The 26300-nt window shown below is 36.4% G+C and overlaps 1 protein-coding gene across 1 annotated transcript in view; it reads left to right on the top strand.

The window, feature by feature from the left end:
* The window catches only part of LOC132527807 (SERTA domain-containing protein 4-like), a 32558-nt gene extending 11896 nt beyond the window's left edge, over positions 1-20662 (top strand). The window contains exons 4-5 of the mRNA XM_060163851.1: positions 98-162; positions 20574-20662. Of these exons, the coding sequence (XP_060019834.1) occupies positions 98-162; positions 20574-20662 (154 nt within the window). The remainder of the gene's footprint in view (positions 1-97; positions 163-20573) is intronic.
* The last annotated feature ends 5638 nt before the right edge of the window (positions 20663-26300 follow it).

Raw genomic sequence — 26300 nt, 5'->3', positions numbered from 1 at the left:
TTATTAAAAAAACACTAATTTGTATTTAAACTGTGTTAACTTGTCTGAGTTAACCAATAAGATTACTGTCATTTTACCATGGCAACCTGATATACAGGGAGACCCTATTCAGACCTGCTCTGCTGACTCCATCCTGCATGATCTATTATGGGAGATGCAAAGGTAAGAGAACAGTGACAACTTTTTTAGAACCTTGACATCCTTTCTTTGGTGACAAGAGCCATGCTTAATGTAAGAAAGATAGAATAGGAAATCTGAGTGCCTTTGGTAATGTTGATCAATCTTCTGGGTGCCCAGACAGCCTAAAGACCTGATAAAGAATAAGAAAATGAAACAGAGAGGAAAAATGAGGGTAAAAGGAAGAAAACAGGAGGGGATAGGGAAATAAGGAGAAGAATTAGTAAGTGAAAGCAAAAGTTGTTTCCTGTCGGGGGTGGGTGGTTGCTTGCTGTACTCAATTGTTCTTTCCTGTGTCTGCTGTAGATCCCAAATCCAAATTTCCACAATGTATTGATGTTTTCTTACGTTCACCAATGATGCATAAGACTAGATTCTATTCAGCATATGTATTATTTGAAATGTGGTACTACTGTGAAATATCCCTGAAATGGAACTTCTTGGGTAGAGGAGAAAAGAAAAAATAGAAATTAAGTTGGAAGAAAAACTAAATTGTGAGCCTGTGTACGTGTGGTTAAGCTCAAACACATGATCAGATTTCAGTGTACATCCCAAGATTTAATAAACTCAGTGCTAGAGGACTTGGAAATAAGTGCCATTCCCCACTGTTTATTGAGCAACTGCTATGAGCTGGGCACTGTGCCAGGGTTGGGGATACAGAGGTGAACGATGCACAGTTCTTTTGTCCAAGCAGTTCATTGATAAGGGAGGAACTCGGAGATGTTTGGGGTTTTTTTAATGTAAGAATTCTTTACTGGGAGTAGCACCTGAATTTCTCTCTTCCAAACTGTGTGATGGTTATCAGACGTGTATCTCCAAAGGTGTTTGCAGCTAAGAAGATGCACAGGGGAAGAGAATGTCTACTGACCTAGATTTTAGAGCAGAAGGAGAGTACATTCTGCTTTGCAGTGTATTTTATATTTGGAAGCATGATGGAAAACCAGTGCTGCAGAAGGGAAGTGTCACTGGCCTTAGCTTCACCTGGGGCATAGGAGGAGGTAGGGAGACAAGTGCAAGTACAGAACAATTTCTCCTCCCCAACCTCTCTAGCTGTGAGGTTCTTTTACAGGGCAAATCAGGTTAGTATCAATGTCAAGGAGATCCTTGAAGGAGAAGCAAAATCAGGAGATCACAGCCTGAGAGTTGAATATAGTGTGCTCAAGGTTAGAAGGGCAGCTTCCTTTAATTTGCCTTGTGTTGCTGAATTGCTAAAATGAACCTCTGGATTTCTTAACATCAGCTACTGGTGCCATGCTCCTTCTCTCCACTGGCTTCCTCTCTGAATCACAGCCCCTGTCTTTGCAGTTTGCTGAAAGTGGAGGTTATGGTTCTAATTCTTTATTGCCTTTCCTTTCTTCCGTCATTGATATTGATTTGCTCAAAAATATTGTACCTGGAAAAAAGCAACAATTTGCAGTACTGGTTGAACTCCCTTGGGAAAGGTTTCCAGAGTGTATCAAACTAGAATTCATCTCAGTTTCTTGATACAATTCTTTTAAAAACTACTCTACATCGTCATTAAATAATTGTCTACTAAGGTAATCTTTATGTTTCTAGAGTTCAGTGAAAGGTTATCAGTTCTACATGTTTTGCTAAAGAAAATACCTTAGGTTGGAAACAATGGAAGATCATGTGTAATTAATTCAAGCAGTTCATGAGTATTTATATAATATTTGGAATTTAAATTTATGTTCTTTTTTCCCATTCTCAAACTTCATTACTGTATATCAGCAGTGTGACATGTCTCCGAATTTTTATTTCCTTATTAAATGATCATTTCTGAAAGTTGTTACATTCATGGTTGAACCCTTTGGATGATATTTCCCTATTAAGTTTCTAACTTTCCACAAGAATTATTCTATAGTTGGGTAGATAAAGAACATTCCTCTACATTAGCACTTAAACCTTCTTTTGCATATATGTCACTGGATATCAAGTTAGAATACAAACCCTTTTAAGTAGTTCTGGGGTGGGGTCTGAGAGTCTGCATTTCTCAAGTTTCCTAGGTGATATGGGTGTTGCTCTTCCACTGGTTCAAAGCATATGCATTCACGTCTGTTTTCCATAGCAATTTTTTTCTTTAAAGAAATGAAAAGCAAAAAGTAAGTATCATAAGCTGGTTTTCCAAATTGGTCACAAATATTACAATATTTTATAAAGTAAAATATCTAGAAAATGATTTATAAATTTTATCTACATCAAGTGCAGAAAGGGATCAAGGATGTAGTCATGTACCATTCTTAATCAGTCAGGAAGCGACACATGGTAAATTTCTTCTCCTGATTTTTTCCCCCTTGATTATACCCAGATAAGGGAGCTTCATTTGGTAACATTAAAGGTGAAATTTTGTTCACAGTTAACATGAATTTGGCAATTTCTTGCTTGACTAAATTTGAGAGAGTCTTATAAAAACCTTCTGTGTTAAATTCAGACTTATGGGTGTCTGCATGGGCTGAAGAATTTGGAAAGCCTGAGCTGAAAAATGGTACTTAGAATTTCGTCTTCTTGCCTGAACTCTTTCTTGAGCTTTGTTCCATGAGAGATCCTTCCTTTGCTATGGACTTTCTGTTTCTCTTTTGTTGTCGGTGTCTGAGTGAGGGGTGGAGGATTGGTGTAAATGAGGAAGTCAGATAAACTGTCGATTTGAGCATGCCAAGTGATTTTTGTCAGGCTCTCCTTTGGTCATAAATTATTGGTATAGCTATTGTGAAATATAGTGTCATAAATTTGTCACAAACCATTAACGAAAGGAGAAAAGCAGGAATTTAGTTTTGTGGGAACGTACCCAAATACCAAGCAGATAGTGTTCTACAACATTTATTTGGGAAAATGTATATGTGTTACATAATCTAAAATGTGTCTTTTTCACATTTCAAAATATTTGGGTCATGATTTAGAGTTTTTATTGGATTGTTTTTTAAGCTGAGAGGAAGAAGAAAGGTCACTGTATTTTAAAACACATTTGACATGTTACTAATAAAATTTTATTTCTGGTGAAATATAGGTGCCTTTATTAAGTAGGGGCGGGGGGATCATGAACTTTGGCATTTGCTTTATGTCCCTCACTTCCAGAGGTCTCATTTTAAAGGCGTACGGTTTTATTTCTTTCAATAGTTTATTTTCAACACAAATTTTACTGAAGTATTTCGAAGACATTTCCAATCTCTAGGTGGATTTTTTTTTTCACTAAAATTGACCCCGAAATGTTTTTGAGGTAGCATGAGTCATGAGAACACTTGACAGAACTCACTCAATTTAGGTCTTTTTCAAATATAAGATCATAAATCTCAGAGTCAAAGATAATTTTTCTACCCATAGAACAGCAGAGGTACTCAATGGTCCTTCATAGATTTGTTAGGCAAAGGGCAGGTGGCTCACACCAGGAAAATAGATTCCTTCTCTTTCTAGTAGGAAATGGTGTTTATTATCAATTTTGCAAGCCAGTGATTATGAAACCCCCTATAATCCATTGACTTATGTGGGACATCAATACCCAAGTAGAAGGTATTTCCAAATAAACATTTTTCTGTGTGTATCCAGCAAGACAAAATCTTGATTAATTTTATAGTTAGTTGAGCAATCCAGGAACAACTAACCCATATAAATTACAGAGACTTTCATGTATGTGTTAGTGGAAACTTAAACACATACGGATGAACACACCTAAGATGGTAAAATAAAGAGCCAATTGGTCTCTGGAAGTAAAACAAAAAACAACCTTATATGTTATATAAGTGCCTTGGACACTGCCTAGTATGTATTCTGTGGTAATAAATCTTGTTGTCCAAGTGACTCTTAGTTTTTCTTTTTGTAAATAAATGCATTTTTTCCATTTGTGCTCTATTTTTGAGCCCCAAAGCAGGTGTTTATGATTTTCTTTCCTATTCGAAGGTTTAAGGAACACACACACGCACACGCACACACACACGCACACGCACATGCACACGCACACACCAAGAAATCACAGGTTACAGGGGGATAGGCTTTTTAAAATTTGTTATTATTAGAAGTAAAAGAAGGGTGGATACTCTAGGGTACTTCTCTCCAGAAGCCTGGAATCTACATAAGAATTTGAAGCCACATCGTGAAACATAAATACAGTAGTGTTGTTGAGTTGATAGTAGTAAAGACAACCAAGTTTTAACCTCGAAAAAAGACCCACCACACACACACACACACACAAAAGGATTTGATAATCATTTTTTCCTTGTTCCCATTTCCCCGACATTACTTCCCCACCTCATTCCACCCCAGCACTGGCCAGGCCCTCTATTTGTGACCTGATTGCTATCAGTGAAATTAATTAATAGTCATGGCAAGTTCTACCAGGACAGATCTTTATAAAGCCTTGGTTAAATCATCACAGTCATTCCTTCATACTGCGGCAGTGTCCTTAAAATTGTTTGATACGAGTCTGCTGAATTAAATATGTTCCACAGGGTGAGGGCCACCCCCAAACGTTCACTGCTCTGGAAGGTATTTTTGCTGTTGCCTCATGGATTTTATAATTAGAAATGTTTGTAAACAGTGCCGTGTAAACACAAGTTATGTTGAATTACCATTACTCCTCTCAAGATAAAAGAAGATATATCAAATAAATGATTAGTTCATATGTACAAGTAGAATATAGCTCCACTTTGACTGACTATGATCACAGCATTTCTATAGTTTATGAGGGAGCCAAACACAGAAGTTTTATCAGTATGTCTCATACTCAGTTTCTTAAAATCAATCTGTGATGCAAACTAGGTCACCATTTTTTAATTATCAAATTAAAACGACTTCACCCTCACTTGACCTCATTGGCAGGAAGTCCAGTCTTTCTTCTGGGAAAGCCTTTTCCAAGGTGTTTCAGAGAGCCATTTCCACGGGTCACTAGCCAGCTTCAGCCCAAGATGAGAACGGAGGACCCCTTAAGGCAGATCATCTTGCTATCAGAGGCAGCAGCGGCTCAAGTGTCAATCTTGAGGTGTCACCATGGAAACCGGTACCAGCCAGGGCTAGGCCTTACTGCTTGTGATTACTGTGAATAGGGAAATGTCTCCTTACAATGGAACCTTATCCTGATTGCCCTATTTTTTAAAAAACACATGTAGGCTAAACTCCTTCTCATGTCAAACTCTCCAAGGAAGTTTTCACTGTTGATATTAATCAGGAGATCTAAATAAACCAGTGACTGTTGTCTCTATTTAGCTTTCAAAATAAGCCAACTCTAAAAACTCTTCATTCTGCTATAGTTGATAGGCTATTAGGAACTGGGAAAAGTCTCCAACACTAAGTAGTTCATTGTCTCTGGTTTGCATTACTTCCACTTTCCTGGATCCCTGCATAAGTGAATGGAATTCAATCGATGCAGTCAGTACAGAGAGAGCTTTCTGCCTGGGCATAAGAAGCAGGCACATGTGGGAGGCAGAACCACAGAAACAACCTGGACCGCGGGTACAAATGCACCAGGGACTTAAATACCTACTTCCATATTTAGAGGAAAAGGGCCCTGGGCATGGGTCCAAGACTTAGAGTTGTTGTTTTTCCTTCTTTGAATTTGCTTTGTGGGAATGAGGCAGATGGCTGAACTGATCGCTACTCTCACTTCTGTACTTCACAATTAATTTATTTTCACTGGTTGGGTTTCATCTAAAGAAACTCATAGATTTCTTTGCATACTACTGGCCCACTGCTTTATAAACTTGAGTCCTATTACTCTGGAACAAAGACTCAGTAATGGTCCGTAAGAGTTTGACATTACCTGGGAGAATGCAGGTGATATCCTCAGCCATAATCAATGACAGTGTTGGAAAAATGCTCTCAGACATGGTGAAGAAGCTTACATTTTATATCTGAATTATAGTATGACAACACTTCAGTAATGGTTACAGCCCTTTCTCTAATATCCAGTACTTTTCAAGACAACTCCGCCTATAACACACATCCTCAAAAGAAAGTTTATAGGCTAAGTGTTGACTTTAAATCTTGACTTCCCAGTTAAAATTTACTGGAAAAACTTATCACATTGCATATTTTGCCTTTTGGGTATTTCTTGTTGCCTGAAAAATGAAAAGCTATTCTTAGAAAGTTGCTTTCCTTGCTGGTACCTTCAAAGTGGTCTGGAACTCTGACTGGGGCTGGGTCTGCCACAGTCCATGCCCTGACCCATGCATATCTTCTTCTTGGATCGATCCCTTGATCATTAGGTAATATCCTTCTTTGCCTCTTGTTATAGTCTTTTTCCTGGAAATACTGCTGGCTCACTGGTGGGTGGAGCCAGGTCCCAGGGTCTCTGGCTGCAGGGACCTGGGAGTCCCAGAGTTGGTGTGTGGGTTGGTTGGTGGGCCCCCCTCAGGACCTCAGGGGGCTCCTGAGGCTGGCACCTGCCCACTGGAGGGCAGAGTTGTGTACTAGAGGCTCTGGCTGCAGGGTTCTAGGGGTGCTGGGGCTAGTGCCTGTGTACTGGTGTGTGGGGCCAGATCTTGGGCCCTCTGGTGGACAGGGCCCTGTCCTGGGGTGGCTGTGAGATCAGGAGGTCTTAAGGCAGCCTACCTGCTGGTGGATGGGGCTGCGACTCTGCCTGGCTAGTTGCTTGGCCTGAGGCATCCCAGTACTGGTGCCGACAAGCTGGTCGGTGATGTCAGGTCCCGTGCTAAAGAGCTAGAGGGAAGATTCCAAAATGGCATTTGCCAGAACTGGTGTTCATGTGGTAGGATGAGCTCACCAAAATGATTGCTCTCAGTGTCTTATGTCCCCAAGGTGAGCTCCAGTTGCTTCTTGCATCTTCAGGATACTCTCCAAGATTAGCAGGTAAGTTTGGCCTAGGTTCCTTTCAAATTACTACCTCTGCCCTTGGTCCCAGAGTCTGTGAGATTTTGTGTGCTCCCTTTAAGAATGGAATCTCCATTTCCCACAGCCCTCTGGGTCTCCTGAAAGTAAGCCTCACTGGCCCTCAAAACCAAATGTTCTGGGGCTCATCTTCTTGGTATAGGACCCCCAGGCCAGGGAGTCCAGAGTGTGGCTCAGACCCATTGCTCCTTGTGGAAAGCCTCTGCAGTTGTAATTATTCTTCTGTTGATCATGCACCTGGGGATATGGGTCTTGACTATACCACAACTCTGTCCCTCCTATCTGTCTCACTGTGGTTCCTTCTTTAAATCTTTCATTGTAGAAGGTCTTTTCTGCTACATTCTGGTCTTTTTGATCAATAGTTGCTCTGTAAATAGTTGTAATTTTGGTTTGCCCATGAGAGGAGTTAAGCTCAGGGTCTCCCTACTCTGCCATCTTGGCCAAGCTCTTCATTTAGAATTGAAGGAGAGTTAAAGTACTTCTTAGACAAGCAAAAAAATAAGCAAGTCCATCAATGCTAAACCTACCCTCAAAGAAATGTTAAATGATCTTCTCTAAGTAGAAAAGAAAAGGCTACAAGAAGAAGTAAGAATCCATAGGAAAGGAAAAATCCCACTAGTAAAGGCAAATATATAGTAAAGACTGTGGCTCAACCACTTACATAAGCTAGTGCAAAGATTAAAAGACAAAAAAATTGTAAAATCAACTATAACTATAATAAACAGTGAAGGGATAAACATGAAGAGGTAAAACATGACATCAAAAACACAAAACATGGGATAAGGGAGTAAACAAATGTAGATCTTTTAGAATGTGTTTGAAGTTAAATTATTATTAGTTCAAAACAAGAATATATAGTTATAGGTCAACATATATGGGCCCCATGGTAACCACAAATCAAAACCTACAATAGATACACAAAAACTAGAGAAAAAGGAACACAAGCATACCACTAAAGAAAATCATCAAACAACAGTGGAAGAGACTGAACAAAGAAGAAAAAACAGGGAACTACAAAACCAACCAGAAAAAAAAGTAACAAAATGGCAATAAGTATCAATACATAGCTATCAATAATCACTTTAAATATCAATGAATGGAATGCTCCAGTCAAAAGATACAGGGTGATTGGATTAATAAAAAGACCTAGCTATATGGTGCTTACAAGACACTTCAATCTAAAAACATACACACACTGAAAGTGAGGGAATGGAAAAAGATATTTTATGCAAATAGAAATGACAAGAAAGCTGATAGATAGCAATACTCATTCAGATAAAATAGTCTTTAAAACAAAGTCTATAACAAAAGACAGAGAAGGGCATTATATAGTGACAAAGGGATAAATACAAGAAAAGGATATAACACTGTTAACATATATGTACCTAATATAGGAGCATCTAAATATATAAAGCAAATTTTAATGGACATAAAAGGAGCAATTGACATTACATATAATTATAAGAGATGTTAACACCCCACTTACATCAATGGACAGATCATCCAGACAGAAAATCAGTATGGAAACAGTGGTCTTAAGTAACACATTAAACCAGTTGAACTTAATAGATATTGACAGGATATTCCATCCAAATACAGCAGACACACATTCTTTTCAAGTGCAAATGGAATGTTCTCCAGAATAGATTACATGCTAGGCCACAAAACAAGTCTCAACAAATTTAAGAGGATAGAAATTATATCAAGCATTTTTTCCAAATGCAACAATATGAAACTAGAAATCAATTGCAGGAAGAACAATGGGAAAAACACAAACACATGGAGACTAAAAACATACTATTAAAAAACCAATGGGTCAGTGAAGAAATAAAAGAGGAAATCAGAAAATACCATGAGACAAATGAAAATAAAAATAATTTTTCCAAAAACAATTTTGGGATGCAGCAAAAGCAGTTCAAAGAAGGAAGTTTATAGCAATACAGTTCTACCTCAAGAAACAAGAAAAATCTCAAATAAACAACCTAACCTACCATCTAAAGAAATCAGAAAAAGAAGAACAAACAAAGCCCAAAGTCAGCAGAAGGAAGGAAATAATAAAGATCAGAGAGAAAATAAATAAAATAGAGACCAAAGAAATAATAGTAAAAAGATCAATAAAACAAAGAGCTGTTTTTTTCAGAAGATAAACAAAAGTTTTAACCAGGCTCAACAAGAAAAAAAGAGAGAGGATCCAATAAACAAAATAAGAAATGAAAGAGGAGAAATAACGATCAATATCGCAAAGATTTAAAAAATCATAAGAGAATGTTACAGTTTTATGCCAACAGATTGGACAACCTAGAAGAAATGGATAAATTTCTAGAAAGATGCAATCTTCCAAGACTCAAGCAGGAAGAACTAGACAAACTGAACAGACCAATCACTAGTAGTGAAATTGAATTTGTAAAAAGCAAAAAAAAAAAAAAAAAAAAACCAAAAAAAAACTTTCAGCAAAGAAAAATCCACGACCAGATGGATTAACAGGAAAATTCTACCAAACATATAAAGAAGAGCTAATACCTGTCCTTCTCAAACTGTCCTTCCAAAATTGAAGAGAAGGGAACACTAGCAGATTCATCCTACAAAGGCACCATTACCCTGATTCCCATACCAGACAAAGATTTAATAAAAAAAGAAAATTATAAGCCAATATCTCTGATGAACATAGGTGCAAAAATCCAAAATAAAATACTAGCAAAGCGAATCCAACAATACGTTAAGAGGGTCATACACCATTACCAAGTGGGATTTATTCCACGGGTACAAGAATGGTTCAATATCCACAAATCAATCAATGTGATATACCACATTAACAAAAGGAAGGAGAAAAATCACATGGTCATTTCAATAGATGCAGAAAAACATTTGACAAAATTCAAGATCCACTCATGATAAAAAACTCTCATCAAAGTTTGTATAGAGGGAACATATCTCAAAATAATAAAGGCCATTTATGACAAACTTGCTAACATCATACTCAACAATGAAAAGCTGAAAGCTCTTCCTCTAAAATCAGGAACAAGATAAGAATGCTCATTCTTGACAGTTCGGCTTAACGTACTATTGGAAGTCCTAGCCACAGTAATCAGACAAGAAATAAAAAAAAAAGAAAGGCATCCAAATTGGAAGGGAAATATTAAAACTGTCACTATTTGCAGATGATGATACTAAATATAGAAAACCCTAAAGTCTCCACCAAAAAACAATTAGAACTAACAAATAATTCAATAAAGTTGCAGGATACAAGATTAATATACAGAAATCTCATGCTTTTCTGTGCACTAATAATGAATGAACTATCAGAAAGAGAATTCAAGGAAACAAGCCCATTTACAATTGCATCAAATAGAATAAAATACCTAGGAATAAATTTAACCAAGTGAGTGAAAGACTTGTACACTGAAACCTGTAAGACATTCATGAAGGAAATTGAATAGGATACAAATAAATGGAAAAATATCCCATGTCCATGGATTGGAAGAATTAATAGTGTTAAAATGTCTATACATCTTACCTAAAAATCTTCTTAACAATCTTCTATTTCGTGGGAAGAATGTTTTAACCTTAATAAAAACTAACATTGGGGCTTTACTGTATATCTTACTGTTGTAAGATATACGTTTACTTTCCTTTTCAATTTAATGGCACCTTTATAATTGTCCATGAGATTCAGCAAAGTTCCAATAGTAATATTTAATATTTTAAAGCAAGCCTCTTTCTCAGTGGTTCTCATATAGGTCCAATATCTGCTTTAGATTGATGATGCTCTCAAGTAATATATTGGTTAAAAAACAGATTTAAATGTACGTGTTTTAAAAAGTACTGAGCTTGCTTTGGGAAGCAATTTTTTTTTCACCCACTGTAAACAAAGCAGCAGTTACAAATGAACTCTATCGTCCTTGTTCCTTATCACTGTCTAACTGTTTGAGAAATAAGTATATCACATTTTATTACATGAAAAAAAAGCCTGTACTACTTAAAGCAATCTGCAAATTTTATGCAATTCCTATCAAAACATCCATGACATTTTTCACAGATCTAGAAGAAATAATCATAAAATTTGTATGGAATCACAAAAGACCCCGAATAGCCAAAGCAATCTTTAGAAAGAAGAACAGAGCTGGAGGTATCATGGTCCTTCACTTCAGACTATATAAAAAGGCTACATTCATCAAAATTGTATGGTACTGGCACAGAAACAGGCACATGGATCAATGGAGCAGAATAGAGAGCCTAGAAGTAAACCCATGCACTTATGGTCAATCAATCTATGATAAAGGAGGCAAGAATAATCAATGGGGAAAAGACAGTCTCTTCAATAGTGTTTCTGGGTAAACTGAACAGCTCTACATGTAAAAGAATGAAATTAGAAAAATTTCTCACACCATATATAAAAAAAACTCAAAATGGATTAAGGACCTAAATGTAAGACTGGAAACCATAAAACTCCTAGAAGAAAACTTAGGCAAAACACTCTGACATAAATTGTAGCAATATGTTTTTTAGGATCTGTCTCCTAAGGCAAAGGAAACAAAAGTAAAATTAAACAAATGGGACCTAATAAAACTTAAAAGCTTTTTCACAGCAAAGGAAACCATCGACAAACCAATGTAAAGACAGCCTACTGAATGGGAGAAAATACTTGCAAGTGAAATGACTGATAAGGGGTTAATACCCACACTATATAAACAGCTCATACAACTCAATATCAAAAAACAAGCAACCTGATTTAAAAATGGGCAGAAGACCAGAATAGACATTTTTTTCCAAGGAAGATATACAGATAGCCAACAGGCAAATGAAAAGATGCTCATTAGTAGAGAAATGCAAATCAAAACCACAATGAGATATCACCTCACACCCGTCAGAATGGCTATCATCAAAAAGGCCACAAATAACCAATGTTGCTGAGTATATGGAGAAAAGGGAACCCTTGTAGACTGTTGTGGGAATGTAAATTGGTGCAGCCACTATAGAAAACAGTATGGAGTTTCCATACTGTTTTCTATAGAAAACTAAAAATAGAACTACCATATGATCCAGCAGTTCCACTCTTGGGCATATGTCTGAAGAAAACAACAACACAAATTCAAAAAAATACATGGACCCCAATATCCATAGCAGTATTATTTACAACAGCTAAGATATGGATGCAACCTTAGTGTCCATAAACACATGAATGGATAAAGTGGTGAATATATATATATATATATATATATATATATATATTCACCACTTCTTTTATAAACACACACACACACACACACACACACACACACACACAATGGAATACTACTCAGCCATAAAAAAGAACAAAATTTTGCCATTTGCAGCAACATGGATGGACCTAGAGGGTATCAGTCTTAGGGAAATAAGTCAGACAAGAAAGACAAATATTGTATGTAATCACTTATATGTGGAATTTAAAAAATAAAACAAATGAGTGAATATAACAAAGTAGAAAGAGACTCACAGGTATAGAGATCAAACTATTAGTTACCAGCAGAGAGTGGGAAGAAATATGAGGCAAGATAGGGTTATGGTATTAAAAGGTAAAAGCTACTATGTATAAAATAAACTACTACAAAGATGTATTGTACAGCACAGGGCATATCACCAATAATTTATAATAACTTTAAATGGAATATAATCTATAAAAATCAGTATTGAATCACTATGTTGTACACCTGAAACTAATAATGTAAATCAACTATAGTTCAATATAATACTTTGTTCCCCACACTTTTGCTTACTTCCACCATGGCTCTCAGAGATTTGCTTCTTTTAGCTGTCTATTTATAGGTTCATGGAACCAGTTGAGTGCTGCCTGGGATGGTGGGATTTTAAAGATACTATCCTGGTCCACAGGCTACACTATAGGAAGGATAAGAAAAAATGGTTCCAGTTACTTTCACTGTAAGCTTCTTTGCCATAGACATCTTTGCTGCAGCATTTTTGCAACATAAATTTTCTCTGCATAAGTAATTGTCCATAAGGCAATTTTGCCATACAAGACAAAATAACTGGTTAGAAGTTTGTTTTGACATATACAAAATCATGACAGATGATGATGATTTGCCCCAGGAGTTCATTTCTTATTTTGAAACACACTACATTGGAGGAGAAAGAGGCTGATGCTGGGGACCTCGAAGGCTCAGAGTTGAACATATAGTTCCCACTGAACTATGGAATTTCTGTCAATGGACATGTTACAATATATTAAGAACAAACAAGAGTGAGAAGACTTTCACAATGCAGTCCAAAATTTAGTTTACAAATATACATCATAGTATTTGGAAATTGATACCTCTCTTAATGAAGGAAGAAATTTTAGCAAAAAAGAAAAAATGTGATACCAACAAGGAGACGAATCAATAATCCAAGTAAATACATAAATAAATACACAAATATTAAAAATGAATAGATAAAAAAATGAATAAATAAAAGTATAAAATACTATGAAGGAAAGACTTGGAAGACAAGTGTTTGGGTAAAACCCACAAAATAAAATCAGTTATTTATATGGTATTGCCATGAGTTTATAGACATTTTAAACATATTCCAATATTTTGTATTTCTCAATAAGGTCTTTTTAATTATGTTATTCACTTCTCATTTTTCATTACGTCCTTTTTAATGTCCCTCTTTTATTTTTTACTTTTAATCTTTTATGACAAAATTACCTTGGAACCAATTAGTTGTGCAGAGAAAATACTTGTGGTAAAAGTGCTTGTGGCAAAGATGTCTATGGCAAAGATTCTTAAGGCAAAAATACCAGACACAGAGAAAAATATAATAAGATTCTAAATTGAAATAGATTTTTGGAGGGCAGTGAGCAGAAACAAGAATGACAATCCTGCAGCCTGTGGAACAAAAACCACATTCGCAGAAAGATGGACAAAATGAAAAGGCAGAGGCCTATGTACCAGATGAAGGAACAAGATAAAACCCCAGAAAAACAACTAAATGAAATGGAGATAGGCAACCTTCCAGAAAAAGAATTCAGAATAATGATAAGAAGGATGATCCAGGACCTTGGGGAAAAAATGGAGGCAAAGATCGAGAAGATGCAAGAAATGTTTAACAAACACCTAGAAGAATTAAAGAACAAACAAACAGAAATGAACAATACAATAACTGAAATGAAAAATATACTAGATGGAATCAATAGCAGGATAACTGAGGCAGAACACCTATGTGACCTGGGAGAAATAATGGTGGAATTCACTGCTGTGGAACAGAATAAAGAAAAAAGAATGAAAAGAAATGAAGACAGCCTAAGAGAACTCTGGGACAACATTAAACATACCAACATTTGCATTATAGGGGTCCCAGAAGGAGAAGAGAGAGAGAAAAGGACCCGAGAAAATATTTGAAGAGATTATAGTTGAAAACTTCCCTAACGTGGGAAAGGAAATAGCCACCAAAGTCCAGGAAGTGCAGAGTCACAGGCAGGATAATCCCAAGAAGAAACACACCGAGACACATAGTAATCAAACTGACAAAAATTAAAGACAAAAATGATTAAAAGCAACAAGGGAAAAATGACAAATAACATACAAGGGAACTCCCATAAGGTTAACAACTGATTTCTCAGCAGAAACTCTACAAGCCAGAAGGGAGTGGCATGATATATTTAAAGTGATGAAAGGGAAGTACCTACAACCGAGATTACCCTACGTGGCAAGGATCTCATTCAGATTCGATGGAGAAATCAAAAGCTTTACAGGCAAGCAAAAGCTAAGAGAATTCAGCACCACCAAACCAGCTCTACAACAAATGCTAAAGGAACTTCTTTAAGTGGGAAACACAAGAGAAGAAAAGGACCTACAAAAACAAACCCCCAAACAATTAAGAAAATGGTAATAAGAACATACATAACGATAATTACCTTAAATGTGAACTGATTAAATGCTCCAACCAAAAGACACAGGCTAGCTGAATGGATACAAGAACAAGATCCATATATATGCTGTCCACAAGAGACCCACTTCAGACGTAGGGACACATACAGACTGAAAGTGAGGGGATGGAAAAAGATATTCCATACAAATGGAAATGAAAAGAAAGCTGGAGTAGCAATACTCATATCAGATAAAATAGACTTTAAAATAATGTAACAAGACAAAGGAAGGACACTACATAATGATCAAGGGATCAATCCAAGAAGAAGATATAACAATTATAAATATATATGCACCCAATGTAGGAGCACTGCAATACATAAGGCAAATGCTAACAGTATAAAAGAGGAAATCGACAGTGACACAATAACAGTGGGGGAATTTAACACCTCACTTACACAATGGACAGATCATCCAGACAGAAAATTAATAAGGAAACAGAAGCTTTAAATGACACAATAGACCAAATAGATTTAATTGATATTTATAGGACATTCCATCCAAAAACAGCAGATTACACTTTCTTCTCAAGTGCAGACAGAACATTCTCCAGGATAGATGACATCTTGGGTGACAAATCAAGCCTCAGTAAATTTAAGAAAACTGAAATCATATCAAGCATCTTTTCTGACCACAATGCTATGAGATTAGAAATAAATTACAGGGAAAAATACGTAAAAAACACAAACACATGGAAGCTAAACAATACATTAATAAATAACCAAGAGATTACTGAAGAAATCAAAGAGGAAATCAAAAAATACCTAGAGACAAATGGAACTGAAAATACAAGGATCCAAAACCTATGCGATGCAACAAAAGCAGTTCTAAGAAGGAAGTTTATAGCAGTGCAATCCTACCTCAAGAAAAAAGAAACATCTGAAATAAACAATCTAACCTTACACCTAAAGGAACTAGAGAAAGAAGAAGAAACAAAACCCAAAGTTAGTAGAAGGAAAGAAATCATAAATATCAGAGCAGAAATAAATGAAATAGAAACAAACAAAATAATAGCAAAGATCAATAAAACTAAAATCTGGTTCTTTGAGAAGATAAACAAAATTGATAAACCTTTAGCCAGACTCACTAAGAAAAAGAGGGAGAGGACTCAATAAAATTAGAAATGGAAAAGGAGAAGTTACAAGGGACACTGCAGAAATACAAAGCATCCTAAAAGACTACTACAAGCAACTCTATGTCAATAAAATGGACAACCTGGAAGAAATGGACAAATTTTTAGAAAGGTATAACCTTCCAAGACTGAACCAGGAAGAAATAGAAAATATGCACAGACCAATCACAAGTAATGAAATTGCAACTGTGAATAAAAATCTTCCAACAAACAGAAGTCCAGGATCAGACAACTTCACAGGTGAATTCTATCAAACATTTAGAGAAGAGCTAACACCCATTCTTCTCAAACTTTCCCAAAAAATTGCAGAGGAAGGAACACTCCCAAACTCATTTTACGAGGTCACCATCACCCTGATACCAAAAGCAGACAAAGATACTACAAAAAAAGAAAATTACAGACCAATATCACTGATGAATATAGATGCAAAAATCCTCAACAAAATACTAGCTAACAGAATCCAACAACACATTAAAAGGATCATACACCATGATCAAGTGGGTTTTATTCCAGGAATGCAAGGATTCTTCAATACACGCAAATCAATCAATGTGATACACCATATTAACAAATTGAAGGAGAAAAACCATATGATCATCTCAATAGATGCAGAGAAAGCTTTTGAAAGAATTCAACACTGGTTTATGATAAAAACTCTCCAGAAAGTGGGCACAGAGAGAAACTACCTCAACATAATAAAGGCCATATATGACAAACCCACAATAAACATCATTTTCAATGGTGAAAAACTGAAAGCACTTCCTCTAAGATCAGGAACAAGACAAGGATGTCCACTCTTACCACTCTTATTCAACATAGTTTTGGAAGTCCTAGCCATGGCAATCACAGAAGAAAAAGAAATAAAAGGAATACAAACTGGAAAAGAAGAAATAAAACTGTCACTGTTTCCAGATGACATGATTCTATATATAGATAATCCTAAATATGCTACCAGGAAACTACTAGAGCTAATCAGTGAATCTGGTAAAATTGCAGGATACAGAATTAATGCACAGAAATCTCTTGCATTCCTATACACTAACAATGAAATATTAGAAAGAGAAATTAAGGAAACAATCCCATGCATCATTGCAACAAAAAGAATAAAATACCTAGGAATAAACCTACCTAAGGAGGTAAAATACCTGTACTCAGAAAACTATAAGACACAATGAAAGAAATCAAAGAGAACACAAACAGATGGAGAGGTATATCATGTTCTTGGATTGGAAGAATCAATATTGTGAAAATGACTATACTACCCAAAGCAATCTACAGATTCAATCCAATCACTGTCAAATTACCAATGGCATTTTTACAGAACTAGAACAAAAAATCTTAAAATTTGTATGGAGACACAAACCCCCCAAATAACCAAAGCAATCTGGAGGGAAAGAAACAGAGCTGGACGAATCAGACTTCCTGACTTCAGACTATACTACAAAGCTACAGTAATATGACAATATGGTCCTGGACAAAAACAGAAATATAGATCAATGGAAGAGGATAGAAAGCCCAGAGATAAACCCACGCACCTATGGTCAACTAATCTATGACAAAGGAGACAAAGGTATACAATGGGGAAAAGACAGTCTCTTCAATAAGTGGTGCTGGGAAAACTGGACAGTTACATGTAAAAGAATGAAATTAGAACACTCCCTAACACCATACACAAAAATAAACTCAAAATGGATTAAAGACCTAAAGATAAGACTGGACACTATAAAACTCTTAGAGGAAAATATAGGAAGAACACTCTTGGATATAAATCACAGGAAGATCTTTTATAACTCACCTCCTAGAGTAATGGAAATAAAAACAAAAATAAACAAATGGGACCTAATAAAACTTCAAAGCTTTTGCACAGCAAAGGAAACTATAAACAAGATTAAAACCCAACCCTCAGAATGGGAGAAGATATTTTCAGATGAATCAATGGAGAAAAGATTAATCTCCAAAATATATAAACTGCTCATGCAGCTCAATATTAAAAAAACAAACAACCGAATCCAAAAATGGGCAGAACACCTAAACAGACCTTTCTCCAAAGAAGATATACCGATTGCTAACAAACAACATGAAAAGATGCTCAACATCATTAATCGTTAGAGAAATGCAAATCAAAATTACAACGAGGTGTCACCTCACACCAGTTAGAATGGGCAACATCAGAAAATCCACAAACAACAAATGCTGGAGAGGATGTGGAGAAAAGGGAACCCTCTTGCACTGTTGGTGGGAATGTAAATTGATACAGCCACTATGGAGAACTGTATGGAGGTTCCTTAAAAAACTAAAAATAGAATTACCATATGACCCAGCAATCCCACTACTGGGCATATACCCAGAGAAAACAATAATTCAAAAAGACACATGCACCCCAATGTTCATTGCAGCACTATTTACAATAGCTAGGTCATGGAAACAACCTAAATGTCCATCAACAGATGAATGGATAAAGAAGATGTGGCACATATATATAATGGAATATTACTCAGCCATAAAAAGGAACGAAATTGGGTCATTTGTGGAGTCATGGATGGACCTAGAGACTGTCATACAGAGTGAAGTAAGTAAGAAAGAGAAACATATCATATATTAATGCATATATGTGGAATCTAGAAAAATGATATAGATGAACCAGTTTGCAAGACAGAAATAGAGACACAGATGTAGGGAACAAATGTATGGACACCAAGGGGGGAAAGCAGGGGGCGGGGATGGTGGTGGTGTGATGAACTGGGAGATTGGGATTGACTTATATACACTAATATGTATAAATAGATAACTAATAAGAACCTGCTGTAAAAAAATAATATAAAATTTTAAAAAAAGAAATAGATTTGCTTAAATTGCGTGAGAAATACAGGACTGTGCTATGAAAGGATGAAGAGATTCTATCTAGTTAGGAAGAACAGTCAAGAGTTAATGAAGAAGTAGCATTCCACAACGACTTTGAAGAAAGGGTAAGACTTTAATAGGCAGAAAGGGTGGTCAGTGAGCAAAGGGAGAGTTGGGAATGTAGGAGTAAGTGAGGAACAACCTGTAGTCTGGTTTCTGAAGGACAGAGTTTTGGAGGGGAACCATGAAAAAGGAGGCTATGAAATGATTAAGGGACATCTTGTAGAGGGTGTTGAACACCAGGGTGAGGTATTTGAATGCCATTTGGTAGGTAATTGGGAGCCATTGATGGTAGCACACTGGGAAGGTTAGCCTCACAGTAGTGTATCTGATGGATTAGAACAAGAAAACACAATGGATCGGGTACCTGTGTGTTATTTAAGGTGCTTAGTAGATAAGGAAATAATGTGGTAAATGGAAATGACAAGATAGTTATAAGAGACATGCCAAATGTTTGGATATAGAGTGCGAGAGAGAAAGAGTGAAAGGTAACTTAAGGTCTAGACCTGCATTATCCAATATAGTAGCCACGGGCCACATGTAGCTATTGAGCACTTGAACCTTGGCTGGTCTAAATTGAGGTGTACTCTAAGTGTAAAATATACTGGATTTCTAAGACGTTTTCATCAAAGAATGCAAATATCATTAATTTTTATATTGCTTACCTGTTAAATGATAGTATTTTTAATGTATTGGATTATACATGATGTTTAAAAAGTAATTTAACATGTTTCTTTAAAAATTTAAAAAATGGCTACTGGAAAATTTTGTTACATGTATGGCTCACATTATATTTCTATTGACAGTGTTGTTTAGACTCTGAAGAACGAGGACAGTTGTGGACCATTAATGAACGTAGAAAGGAGGAGCAGGAACTAGTTGAGGGAGAGAAATCACCAACTCAGATTTTAACACTTTAGCTTAGAGTGAAATATCAAAGTGAACTGTGAACCGCCTGAAAACATAAATCCGGAATTAAGAGAGGGCTGAATGGGAGAAGCAGTAATAAAGACAGTTGCTAAATCTTCCAGAACTACTGATAATGACTGAAAAATATATTATTTTATGACAAATATTTGTATGACAAATCATTTTGCTGGCATACCTCTTAAGAATCAATGTCAAATATAGGGATCTCTTTGATCTTCCATGTGGGCCTTTATCCTTACAAACTTCTCTTTAGTTTCAAATACCCATAGATGCAGTTGACTAATGAGGTGCTGGAGGCTTGGGATGGAGTGGGAGGCAAGGGTGCAGGGTGCTGCCACATCTGTGACCAAATTAATTTGTTTTGGTAATCTGAGTATTAACACTAAGAAAACCCTCCACATATGTTTTGGGAGGAAACAAAGAAGCTCTTCATGATCTTATAATCTGATTGGTGGATATAAAACACCACTAGACTGTGAGATTTTTCTCCTTTGATTTCAGTATCTCGAACTATACCCAGCAATTGAAGCTGTCCCACACATTTTTGACACAATGTTTTTTCTTTCGTTAAAGTATCTTGGATTACTCCAACTGCATGTACTCTCTTTTTTCGAGATTCTCTCCCTCTCTTTCAACTTTAAATCATTGTCTGCCTTGTACTGAATTTTTAATTACATCTCTCTCTTTTCCCCTAGACTATATGGTCCCTGAATACAGACATCACATATTTATCTTCCCTGAAGTGCTCAATTTGCTTTCATTCAACAAGTGCTGTGCTGAATGAATAAAAATTAAGATAGCTACCATTTGTTGAGCATTTACTGATTCCAGACACTGAACTAAGTGCATTGTACATATTTATACTTCTTACCAACCATATAGGTTACACTTTATTATTTCCCAATTTTATAGATGAGGAAATGGAGGCACAAAGGATTGAAGAATCTTATCCAGTGCTATCTAGCTGATCAGTGGTGGAGCCAAAGTTGGAATCCCAGTGGTGTCACTCCAGATACTTCAATGTGAGAGACAGTAGTTGTATGGTAGATATGGTAGTTCTTAGGAAAATAATTTTCAGAGCCAGACAGACCCAATTTCAAGTCTTAGTTCCACTACCTAAAACTGTAGGACTTTCTGGAGTTCCTCTGTAACCTTCTTTAAACTTTGGTTTTCTTATCTCTAGAGTAGGAGAAATGATTTCACTTACCTCTGAGGTTTATTACGTAAATCACATGAGTTAATGCATGTGCAACATTTATTACCATGCCCAACTTAAGCTCTATACTCAAAAAGTTTTAGCCATGTAAAATAAATAACAATGCAAGAAAAATGCCAATCCATTAACACAATTAAGTAAATTTCTGTTACTTATTCAGAAATAATAATAAATCTTTAGTTTTCCAGTTATCCTTGGGTTCCCCTCCAAAAGGGCCTGGTATAACATGGTTCCCCAAAAATAATTCTGACACTTCTCAGGAAAGTTCTCAAAGCATGAGGTATTTTTCTCTAGAAAATATGCTTTGTTTTACTCCAATGTGTGTATTAATTATCTCTGCATGGGGGGCTTCAAAATAAGAGGAGGCCTTCTTTCCTGCCAAACACATGCTGGAGAAACCTAAGGTATATATACTCATACACACCACAGATGAAACGAGGGCAACTGATGCCAGGGATAAAGAGTAAAGCATGACTACAACCTTCCCCATTGGGTATTTTCCAGGCCATGTTCTTCTGAGCTAAGTGATGTCCACAACCACACAACCACAACTACAGGCTTCCCAAGCACAAAGCCTTCTCCCAACAAAGGACTCTAATCAGCCAGAGAATCTGACTCAATACTTGTGGTCAGAAGCCTGAGTAACAGCCCTTCCCCAAGCTTGGCGGTGTACGCAAACACACTCACGAGCCAGATGGCTATTGGTCTGATTCACAGCAACGTGGTATGGTGACCAATGATGTGTCCAATTTTTAATTCCCACTCCCATAGTTCATCTTGAGAGGAGATAAACACAGCTAGGTAAATTGGCAGAGAATTGGAACTTCAAAGCTGTTTGTTTAAAAGTACATTATTGAAAGGTTACAGTTTGGACTAGTAGAAGAGTTTTTTCTCTAGCCTTATTTTAGTATGCAGTTAACATTATTATTAACAAGTGCTAGAGAATTTAAGAGTTTATCTTCCATATTAAGCATGATTTGTGTAATCAGTGATTTTTGTCTGTCTCCTTCTCTATACTTTGAGGTCCCCAAGAGACAGAGTGTCTTTTGCTCTGATAGTGAAAGTAGGTCCCTGGAGCAAAACACACAATTCCTATTCACTAGATGTTTACAGTCCAGGAGAATCAATATTGCCAATGAAAACCTAACAAACAAATGAAACTACCAAGTAAAAGGTGTGCTAAATAAATGTGGATGCTAAAGTAGAACACGATGACAAATGGATGTGCTGCTAGGGAAGGTGCTTTCAGGGCAAGGTAAACAGATCTAATTCCTAATCTCTGTAGGCATCATCATGGAGAACAGCTGGTGGCACTGTGGTCAAACGGAATATCTTCAAACAGGCAAATAAAAGCACGCCAAAATTAAATGAGTAAAGGAGGTAAGTGTATTATATATTAATTTTTAAATGCATTGCAAAAGATCATATTGATAGATGGAAAGATAAGGATTAAGACTATGCTTTTTGGACATATATACACGCCAAATGTAAAATAGATAGCTAGTGGGAAGCAGCCACGTAGCACAGGGAGATAAGCTCCGTGTTTTGTGACCACCTAGAGGGATGGGATAGGGAGGGTGGGAGGGAGACGCAAGAGGGAGAAGATATGGGGATATATGTATATGTATAGCTGATTCACTTCATTATACATTAGAAACTAACACACAATTATAAAGCAATTATACTTCAATAAAGATGTTAAAAAAAAAGACTATGATTTATCCAGAGCCTAGAAAGGCTTCAGAAAAAAAAATGGGGTTTTAGGTGCAAGCCATTAAAAGTTTTAGGTGCTTCCTTGGAAGCAGCAAATTATTGGTTGCTCAACCTTACGTTGAAAGTCAGTCGTAAGTAAATATACAATTTGGGGTTCTTAATTTCAAACCCAGGGCTCAGCTCACTGCCCTTACAGGTAGACTCTGATATTGTACACTTGGCTACTGAGGCTAGAGTTTAGCATGTTTAAAAAAGCAATATATTGGTAAGGATTCCTTTTGTCTCATGGGAAGGAAACCCAACTAGTTGAGGCCAGAGGGGAAAAGCATCAGCCAGGACTAATTCTGGGTATTTAAAGAGACTCTTGGATTCAGAGAACTCCTCTCTCCAATGCCTCATTCTGGCAACTAAAGATTATTGTTCGTACTTGCACTCTTAAAAAGTGTGCTCTGAAAGTCAATGTTGGATAATTCCTTTGTTGTTCTTGGATGTGTCTCTCTTTCTTCTGAAGCACTGGATGCCTCAGCTTCAGTGTGTGGTGCAAGAATTTCTGAAGATGAAAACCACATCTGGTAATATTTCAGAACTATTATCTTATTACACTGATTTGTGACAGACTTGGGTTTCTCCTGATACTTGTAAGCTCATGTGGAACAGGAATGTTCTACTAGCAGTGATTAATATTATTCATAAAATATGAGTAGTGTCAGTAACTTCAACATAAGTTAATGGTATTTAAGTGTGTTTAAAACACTGAATCTCATTTCATCCTCTTCTACCTGATACCAGCTGAGGTTGAATGTATCTGTATTCTCCCTTTGGGTACATCAAGCAATTGTCAACTTCAGGAGTTTTTAGATGATGGGTCATCTCAACAATTTCTTAACAGATTTACACAAGCCTATATGAATAATAAAACTGAATTTCAAGGAAACGGTGTGGGGACAAAAACTTCAGGGTTGAAGTGTACATGTCCAGAATTCCTTGACTTAGTTCCTACTTTCCCCTACAATGTCCACTCTAAAGGCACCCTCTCCCTATAATCCCCTCAACCTTGCCACATACACCAAGACCAAGAACTCAAAATACCTTTAAAACTAAGCTGCAGCTTATCTGCTTCCAGCTTCTGGTCATATTTTCTATTGTCTAAGACAAATGGAGCTGAAATGATTGTTGACATCTGTTTTGCCACCTGAAACTCCATGAAACCATCATCATCCCCCTCTCACTGTTGCTTTCTGACTGGAACTTTATTCTCCTATCTGAGTACTGTACCTCTCCCCTCCTATTTCCACGTGCCTCATTAGTACTTGTTTTCATACATTAATTTGGGCACTGAAACTTCCACAAAACCACGGGACAAAAAAAGGGCATTTGGGTGGAGAGGTAGCAAAGAGTTTTGCTTTGTATTATTGGAAATACAGTTCCAAAATGTTAAAAGGCTGTCGGTGTGGGCAAAAACAAGAATAGCCCTAATTCTCCAATGTTTCACAATATCAGAGAGTCAAATGGCAGGAATAGGGGGTGATTAACTATTTCACTGAAATCCAGCAAAGCCATAATAGAGGACTATCTCCAAGCCCTGGAGATTGAGCTAGATGCTGTGTATTTCACTATGCCTTCCAGTTGCAATGCACTGTACTAAAACTAAGCCACAATCTCTGTGTGTTGGCAAACATTGAGTCTAGGCTGTTTTTTCCTTATTCCATGAGGAGTAAACTGAAAAACAAGAACAGACTCCAACAACAGCTGGCATGTTGCTCAACATGTAAAACGATTTCAGAATAAAAGAAATATTACATAAGTTTTATAACTCAGAGAAATAGAAATCTCTTTACATGAGTAATCCCTGAAATAAGAAAAACATTTAGGAAAAAATTAGTGTCAACAGTAACATATGTAATGATGTGGCATCTATAAAACAGGGAGAGAAAGCTGTAACAAGAGAACAAGTTGCAAAGAAAAGATGATCAGATGAACTATAGTTAAAAGTGAAGATGGAGTTGAGTGGGGTTAGAAAAGATTACATAGTAATTAAAAATATGAAGCATATTAAAATCAATATTGAAAACATAGCAGAATGTCAATATAACATTAATAATGGGAATAGTAATATGAAGGCAAATTTAATGATTTCTCCCATAATGCAGAGGCAACAGTTAAACAGTTGTAATATTATGAAAAAGTGCATTTATAGAGGACATACAACAGAGGGAAAAACTTTAAAACACAGATATTTATGGGGAATAAACAATTGATACAGAAGTGACATTAAAAGAGATCACTGAAGAAGATACTTATCATACAGATAAGTATCTTCTTCAGTGATCTCTTTTAATGTCACTTCTGTATCAATTTCCTATGTTTGAGGAAAGGTTGACAAAATGCCACATCATGGAAATATGTTTCAATTATGAAGATAAATAAAAATATAAAAGGAATCAGACATTAAGTACAAGCACATACGAAGGACTACAAATAGCAAAATATAGTGCCAGAAAATAATAGAGCAATATATACAGAGTTTTGAGGAAAGAATTTTTAAATCAATTTGAAATGTGAGGTTGATGGTCAAGTAATAAAGAGGCATAAATATATTATTCTTAGGTGTGCATAGTCTTAGAAAATGCCACCCAATTAACTTTTGTATCAGTTAGGGATTGCTGTTCAATAAATCATCCTAAAATTTAGTTCCTTAAATCCTCAAATGTTAATTTTTCCTTATAACTCTACAGCTCAGCTGGGCAGTTCTGTGGAGCTGGGCTTGTCTTAGCTGATTGGTTAGGCTTGCTCATGCATCTGCAGTCAGCTAATGCATTGGCTGAGGGCTAGGATGGCTAGCTGGCTGACAATTGTCTGGCTATCAGGTAAGACCATTGTGGTGAGGGAGCTACATATATTTCATCATTCAGCAGGCTACCCTGGCTTATTCAGCTGGTGGTTTTAGGGTTCCAATGGTGGAAGTACACAAGATCTTCTGAGGCCTAGGCTCAGACGGACACAACATCACTTGCACCATACAGATATGGTCAGAGCAAGTCTCAAGGCCACAAGAGTAGGAAGATAGACTCTACCTCTTAATGGGAAGACCTGTAAAATTGCAGGAGACATGGATACAGGGAGGGCGTGAAAAACTGAGGACATTTTTGCAATCAATTCAACATATTCTTAACAAAAAATTACTTGAAGAAATGCTGATACACACTTAAGAAATCAAGAATGGAGAAAGTGGTATAAAAACTGTCAGTGAACATTGAAATCCATTAAATACAAAAGTAAGAATAAATGAAGGTCAGAAATATGGCTACAAAACTGGATAAGATAGAAAAATCATTCTTAAAGAGAAAGTATATACTTTTAAAGACTCAAGCTCTATATTATTCTTTTAAAATTGTTTTAGAAACAAAATTTTCATGGATCACTGCGGATAGGTAACAGAAATAAGACTCATTCAAGACAATGGAGTATAAAAGCTAGGGGGAGACACATGTCA

The sequence above is a fragment of the Lagenorhynchus albirostris genome, chromosome 1 (assembly GCF_949774975.1).
Source record: "Lagenorhynchus albirostris chromosome 1, mLagAlb1.1, whole genome shotgun sequence".
Lineage (NCBI taxonomy): Eukaryota > Metazoa > Chordata > Mammalia > Artiodactyla > Delphinidae > Lagenorhynchus > Lagenorhynchus albirostris.
Note: the sequence above shows the minus strand (reverse complement) of the source record. Positions and strands in the feature narration are given on the sequence as shown.